The sequence below is a fragment of the Lupinus angustifolius genome, chromosome LG17, assembly GCF_001865875.1.
Source record: "Lupinus angustifolius cultivar Tanjil chromosome LG17, LupAngTanjil_v1.0, whole genome shotgun sequence".
Classification (NCBI taxonomy): domain Eukaryota; kingdom Viridiplantae; phylum Streptophyta; class Magnoliopsida; order Fabales; family Fabaceae; genus Lupinus; species Lupinus angustifolius.
The window spans coordinates 5,256,659-5,264,736 of record NC_032025.1 but is presented as its reverse complement, the minus strand read 5'-3'; the positions used below and the strand labels follow the sequence as shown (position 1 = coordinate 5,264,736).

At 32.8% G+C, this 8,078-nt stretch overlaps 1 protein-coding gene across 1 annotated transcript; it reads left to right on the top strand.

Moving 5' to 3' along the window:
• On the top strand, positions 6,076 to 7,134 carry LOC109331950 (metalloendoproteinase 1-like). Its single transcript, XM_019566765.1, has one exon. It carries the CDS (start codon positions 6,091 to 6,093, stop codon positions 7,117 to 7,119), a length of 1,029 nt encoding a protein of 342 aa, XP_019422310.1. The 5' UTR covers positions 6,076 to 6,090; the 3' UTR covers positions 7,120 to 7,134.

Below are 8,078 nucleotides of genomic sequence, written 5' to 3'. Positions count from 1 at the left end.
TGGGGCAGTTATTGAAATTAGTTGTAAGATCTGGGTCAGGGCTCCTTGCTACGGCAGGCTTGTATGACTTTCATTTTCTTTAAAAAGCTAATGGAAAGCAAATAGATTTGGTTTTTATATATTACGATGTCTTTCAACATGCAAGTCATTTTCCAATAAACGAAATTTTTTATGAAAATATCCTGATGCATCGCGACTAAAACGAGGAAAAGGGGGGGTCACAAGCACGAACCTTGGCAAAAGAGAGGCCCAAGTGTCTTAACAATTTTCAGCATATCTAGCATAATGGGGTGTTGCGGAAGCATAACATTGTCTTTCAATAAATCATAAACAAACGTACCCAGATGGCATCACACTAGAGTAACTGCATCGATACACAAACATTGGCATTAATCTCGTAAGTCCTACAACTATTCATTGCAAACCATGCATTCAAACAAAGCATTGCTACATCCTATTTGCTTAGACAAAGTGCTCTAAGGCTATTTAAAGATTCCTCTAGCGACCGCATGAACCTAAACTTTTCTATGGCAGCATGGGTGCCACAACAAATCCCTGACTACTTATGGCAATACGGGCGCCTCAACAAATCTCTAAACTTTCTATGGCAACATGGGCGCCTCAACAAATCTTTGACTCCTTATGGCAATACGAGTGCCTCAACAAATCCATAAACTTTCTATGGCAGCATGGATGCCTCAACAAATCCCTTACTCCTTATGGCAATACGGATGCCTCAACAAATCCCTAAACTTTTTTATGGCAACATGGGTGCCTCAATAAATCCCTGACTCCTTATGGCAATACGGGTGCCTCAACAAATCCCTAAACTTTTCTATGGCAGCATGGGTGCATCAACAAATCCCTGACTCCTTATGGCAATACGGGTGCCTCAACAAATCCCTAAACTTTCTATGGCAGCATGGGTGCCTCAACAAATCCCCGACTCCTTATGGCAACACGGGTGCCTCAACAAATCCATGACTTCTTAGGGCAGCATGGGTGCCTCAACAAATCCCTAACCCAAATTCGACACCCTTTCAAAAGGACTTTTTTATGAGCCTTGACAAAATAATGTTCATTTCTTTACTGGTTACTTACCATGATACCTTTCAAACCCCGATTTATTTAATATCAGGTGAGCAACAAGTAAAGAGGGGCAGCTGTGAACACTCATTTTCGTCTGGCCCAGGAAAAAGCCCAATTCATTTCCAAAATAATAAGTTTTTTACGTCAAGAAAATACAAATAAAGTCTAAAGCACTTCAAACATTTTTTTGTTTGGGCCACCATAGGCCCACATGCCATCTTCCAAAACAAAAAGGATAAAAAAGGTAGGAGAAAAATGTTTTCTTCTTTTTAATTTTTCTTGAAATAGCTTTCCATAAACAGAAGATGGTGAAAGATATTTTAAAAATATTTTTTAGAATTTTTTAGCATTTAAATAAAATATCACGCTTAAAATGACAATTGGATAAAAAAAATTATTATTAATTTTGGAATTTAAAAAAAATATAATAATAAAAAAAACGGATTATTTTTCTCGTAAGTATTTATTTTCGGATAAAACAAAATAAATAAAAAAATAAAAGATTTTTTTAAAAGATTTTATATTCAAACTAATGAGGAATAATTTTTCAATTTTTTAAATTTAAATTCGAATTTCAGATTTGAAATCAATTTTTTCAAATCTCATGGTTAGTAGGGAATCAAATCAGGCTGATTAAGGTTATTAAATATAATATTTGATTTGTAAAATAATTAAAGGCATAGGCAGATTCTTGGGATTTTTAGTGTGAAATTTGTTCCTATAAAGGCACCAGCGAATAGAACACAGACACGTGTTCAGGTACTGCATTCCCCCATCTTCGTTCAATAACGTGGCGCCACGCATCCTGCGCCTTCCTGAGCACTCATACGGGATCCAGGCTTTCAATGTGTAAAAAATATTTATTTTCTTGGCATCCAGGTGAGTTTGTATATTTTAATTCATCATTATTTGCTTGTTATAAGGCTGATATTAAATTAAATAATTGATAAACTTATAAATAATGAAAGTGCATGCTTTAAGTTTAATTTGTCTACAAAATAATAGATATAACATTAACAACAAAAGAATTTCATTGTAGGGAATAATCCATATTTGTTTTTAAGCAGATTGTTTTATTCATATTCATTTCTCTTTAAATAACGTTATTATTCTATATTCACATTTTTTTATAAATAGAGAACAATCATTAGTAAGATCAATCAACTTTGCATAACATGTTACATACCATATAATTGGCACAACAATTTCTTTCATTTGTTATGGGTTACTTCATTAACCAAGTTGGGATGATTGTCTTAATGATTTATAATTTTTTTCGTGTCCCTGATGTAAATAACGAAAATAAAAAAGTGGAATTTTTATAAATAAGTGCAAGGTTACTCAATATTTTATAAAACAATTATGGTAAATTTTCTTAGATAGGATGCGGTGTCAGACACATGGGCTGCACTTCATCTGCTTAACAATCACTATAACTAATCTACTTATGACTAAAAAAAAACCTTTTTTTTATAAATAGTTAATATCTTAACTAACCCTTAATACAAAATGCGGTATCGGACGTAGGGGCTGTACTTCACTTGTATTAGTAGTATTGTTAGTCGAGATCTATTATATTTTCTAAAATCAATCCAACCAACAAACCTTTTTCTACTTAAAGAACTACGTGAGCCTTGATTCCTTTAAGATGGATACGTAGGACCAAAGTCACTCTTGTCAGGCACAACAAAAAAATATTTTTTTTATTTAAGTAATTAATCATTAATTAATTAATTTAATTAAAAAAGAGGTGGTTCCTTCATTTAATAGTAATAACAACAAATAAAAAATATAGTAATCCATGTAGTTTAGTATAGGGTACCGCTTAAGGCAGTTAGGTGGGGTGCTAATACCTTCCCTACCCTGTAACCGACTTCCGAACCTAGATATCAAAAATCCAAATGGCCCAAGGTAATTGGGCTAAAAAATATTTTTCTACATTTTTGATAGTAGAAAATGTAGTGGCGACTCGAGAGGTCGCGTAGCCGAAAATCGGGGCGCGACATCCATCAAGCAAGGCCCCACCATTATTCCACAAGTGCTTGTGCAGCGAGAAAACACCACACCAGCTTAAGCAACATGGGAAAATTTACCGAGTTACTAGAAAGTTTCCCTAACCTCAACCTTGAGGATAAGGTTGTCATAAATGGGGATGGTATTGCAATGAATAAAAATAGTCAAGACACGTTTTCGGTTGAGACAACTAAGTGGGACCCACAGGAAATCAAAGAGAATAATTCTGTTAAGAATGACCCGGAAATTACGGTGCAAAGGAAGGGAATGAGGAAACGCATGATTAGCTCAAGGCTGAAGAATTATGTACACACATGAGTTAATATTTAAGGAACAATGACACTAGCTATTAGTAGAAAAGTTGTGAGAATTATCTCTATTATCTCTTCTCCCTCATAGTCTTATTTTCCAGAATATTCATCAGTGTACCTCTTTTATTCCATCTAGACATGATCTAGAAGTGACTATCAATTAAATACAAAGTACTATTTCCTTTCTTCTATTTTACTCATTACACATCCCTAATATAATGGAGTCTGGATCCTCTCCATTACTGGAGAGGCCAGTGGCTTTCAAGATTTTGACACGTGGCAAGACAATAAATCAATGGCTATGATCTTATGATAAAAATAATTCAAATTTTAATCAAAAAAATAAGATAAAAATTCCTAAATTCCTTCTACAACTCATTTCTCTCCCCTCTCCTTACTTTCTTCTTCCAAAAATGAGAAGAAGAAGGGTTTAATTTAAGTGATTGAATGTCAAATTGAGAGAAGAAACTCTAAGTTTGAAAATGGTGTGACTTAGGGGTTGGAAAACGATAAAATACGGAGAAGAACAACATTGTTTCAATAAAATTGGTTGGAACGTCATAGTAATAGTTATGGTTGAGAGAGAAAAATTCTCGTTTTACCTATTCATGCTCTTTCACATCGATTGTGAGTGGTGATTATGTGAGATATGATAAATGTTCTTTAACTTTATGTTTTTCAATTTATCTCCAACAAGTGATGGTTCTTCTACCCTCTCTCTCCTTTTTTCTTCGATTTATCTTAACAAACCAATCACTCTTTAAAATCTCATTTTTATTTGTTTCAGGTTCTAACTAAATTAAAATAGCAATGTATTCAATGCTTAAGAGTGACTATTCTTCTACTTCATACTTGCAAAGGATTTTCCAGGAAGCGAAGGAAATGAGGAAATGATTTAGGGATTGTGATTTTTTAATTGAAATTTATTTATTTTCATTGTAAAATTATAACCATTGATTTATTGTCATATCACATGTCAAAATCTTGAAAGTTACTGGCCTCTCTAGTAATGGAGAGGATCCATACTCAATATAATGTGTCATAACATCATTCAAATGACATTGGATGGTGAGAATATTCTTAGATGTTTTAATGTCATGGTCTATATAATTAGCACAATTAATTATGTAAAATTTTAATCTCAAGAGTATGGTAATTGATATTGTGTTACTATAGAAATTACTACATGCTACTAGACCAATATCATTAAATATATGATTTGGAATAAACATATTTAATTTTATGATTATTATACAATGAATGATAGAAATATGATTAATATAAGATATATATATATATATATATATATATTAAGAGTGTAAAAGTCTTTTACATTGTCACTGCATTCGGCAGACAAATCTTAACTTAAAATTTAAGGTTGTAACAATATTTAATTATAATTTAGAAGAATACATATTTGCTTCAAAGTTTCACCATTAATAAAAAAATAATTTAAAATATTGTACATTTATTTAATATACTTAAATTCATGGATGATTAAATCAATTGTAAAAGTTTTAACTATTTCTTTTTATTATTATATATAGAGGATGAAGTCCATATCTTCAATGAATGGATGATGAATGAGTTCACTTTATACACAAATTACTAATACAATGAAACATATGATAATCCTCCCATAATAAAAATTTCCTATGTGATAATCCACCACTAGTAGTTAGTAAGAAACATCCTGTGTGATATGAATTGTTACATGTAATTGATTAATGATTAGGAAGTAGTTAGTTTCTTAAGAAAAAAAATAAGGAGTTAATATAATGAATGAAAGTTAGTCCTATATACTGCACAATCAAGTTATATTTCAAAGCAAGAGATGTTGTAAGTGATCTCCAGAAGAGATTAAGTTTTCAACTTTCAAAATTTCAAAGGGGTAGTTGCCCCCACCTACTCTATAGATAATTTGCTACTGCATTATCAATCATTCATTTTTAATTAATATTGACTTTATAAAAAAATTCAAATGAATGGCGAATAATATTAATACAATGATTATGTATAAATCTTTACGTACACTATTAGTATATAGATATTACACACTCTTAATATAATTGGGGTCATACTCCTCTTCATTAATGAAGAGAGAAATATAATTTTTCCTCTTTAGTTTTAATGGTAAATGTATCTTATCATGATAAACATAAGTATACAAGTGTAATTCATTTTCTTTGTTTTTTGACATTACTTCCTTGACTAAGAGTTTGAGTTAACATGCACCTCTACCAAATAGGAACTGAGTCCCAAAATTATTATATCTTCATGTCTTTAGCCAATTAGCATCCTCCAAATAATGTAAAACTATTAATTTATATTTTTAAAAATTTTCTTTTTAAATGACATTTTTCATTAGACCGTAATAAGAATTGAGACAAGAATGAAAACATATAATCTCTGTACTATCAAATGGAACAAAAATCATATGTCATAAACTAAGTAATAAAAAATAAATTATTTTATATTTTTATAATTTTTTCTTGATATGTTACCACACGAAATGTTGGTAATGGTAGAGCCCCCAAAAAGACGTGCCTAGATCGTGCTATCATGACTACTTAATTAGAGATTCATGTCAATGTTCTTGGTCATTTCTATTAATGTGCGTTCATCTCTTGTACTAGGACTCATTTTTCATCCACCAACACAAAAAAGAAAGAAAGAAATGGGAAATAACATGAAATCATACCTCTTTAATGTCCTATTATTCTTTCTTCTATCTTCTGCTATCCGTGCCTATAAAACTTCATTTATCAAAAGTGACCCAACCACAACTTCATCAGCACCAGTTCAAATAACAGATCTAGCTGGAGCCAAACAATATCTCTATGACTTCGGATACATGACTAACTCATCATATCCCTTATCAGATATCTTAGACACTGAAACCATATCAGCTATAAACACTTACCAAAAGTTTTTCAACCTCGACGTTACTGGCATGCTAGACAACAAAACCCTTAACCAAATGACCCTCCCACGATGTGTTGTCCCCGATCTCAACGTCACTTATGACCTTAACTCCGAAACCAACGTGTCTTGGCCACAAGGGATTCATTGGTTCCCTAATGGCACAAGTACTAATCACCTCACATATGGGTTTCTTCCAGAGAGTAAAATCCCACGAGAATTCCAAAAGGTGTTTATTGATGCATTTGATCGGTGGTCGGAGGCTATAGCGGAGCTGAAACTAGCAAAGTTAAACTTCACGAAGATGAATTACAAAACCTCCGATATCAAGATTGGGTTCTACTTCTTGGACAATAGCGTAGAGAATGTGGTTGGGGGTACCATTATGCGATATCAAAAGGGTTCTTGTAGTGGTAATGGTAGTAAAATTGTTGGAGATATTCGTCTAGATGCTTCAAAGTATTGGGTTTTGCCGGGTGATAATGGCACATGGTCGTGGAAAGATGGAGACTTTGATCTTGGAACTGTGGCAATGCATCAAATAGGTCATATACTAGGGCTTGGCCACTCCTCTAATGTGAAATCAATTATGTATCCTTCTATATTGAAGACAAAAGAAATAAAGGTGGAGATCATAGGTAATGATAAGAATAATATCAAGAATGTGTATAGAGAAATTTCCAGCGCCACTGTTTCTGGTTACCGTGGTCATTTTTTCACCCTATTTGGGTTATGCGTCCTAGTTATTAATTTCTCCCTTGATTTTATTCTTCTCTTCAACTAGTTTCTGATACATGAATGAAGTAGTTGAATATTGATTGATGTATTATGTATATTTTTATAGAGGATATACGTCCAAGTTCAACATTATACTAACACCTCTCAACCTTTCTATTTTGGAAAACATAATAGTAGAGGATCATAAATTTCTCTTACTTTTTAAAGAAAAGAAGTAATCTCCTTCTTTTTTTAACTAAAGATGCATAACCACCTAATAAGGAGATATATTAAAGAGAAAGATGAGTACAAGTAGACAGAAAATTCTATGTTTCTAAATTGGTAGTTAGGAAAGCCTAACTTATTCCTACCAAATTCTAAATTTAGAAAGCTAGGAAAATCATTCCACCATAGATTAGAGCTATGATTTATGTCGTGATTTGCTAGGATGTGACGCAAGTATTTCCTTCTCTATATATATGCGAAATCCTGAAGTTCATCGCTGATATCTTGACCTTACAATTTAACCATTTGTTCAATAAGGGCCAAGGAGGATTGACTTTGTTGTTGAAAATATCCACTACAAGGGAGGAGTCACATTCTAGCCATAGATTATTCCAACCTTTGCTGAATGCTATACCTACTGCAGTTATGGCTGAGTTGAGCTCCGCAAAGATAGTCGTTTGAATTCCAATGAAAGAGGCAAAGGCCCTAAGAAATTTCTGAACGAATCCCTGAATAAACCACCACCTCCTACTGTCCCCGGATTACCATGAGCCGCACTATCCATATTTACTTTAACCCAACCATAGGGCGATGATGCCAGTTGACCTCAAATATGCTAGGAGCTTTGGAAATGTTGTTTTTGATTTGTAGAGATATGAGGATGTAGAATTCATGTAGGGAATTATTACCAACCCCTTTTAAATGATTTCTAGTTAGTGCAACTTCCCTTTTTATCTTTGCAATAGCTTGGTGCAAGGCAACTTTCCTATTCTCAAATCTACTATGATTCCTGCAATACCA

Excerpts from the sequence above, each read along its gene's own strand:
- LOC109331950 (XM_019566765.1), top strand. The coding sequence starts at position 6,091 with ATGGGAAATAACATGAAATCATACCTCTTTAATGTCCTATTATTCTTT.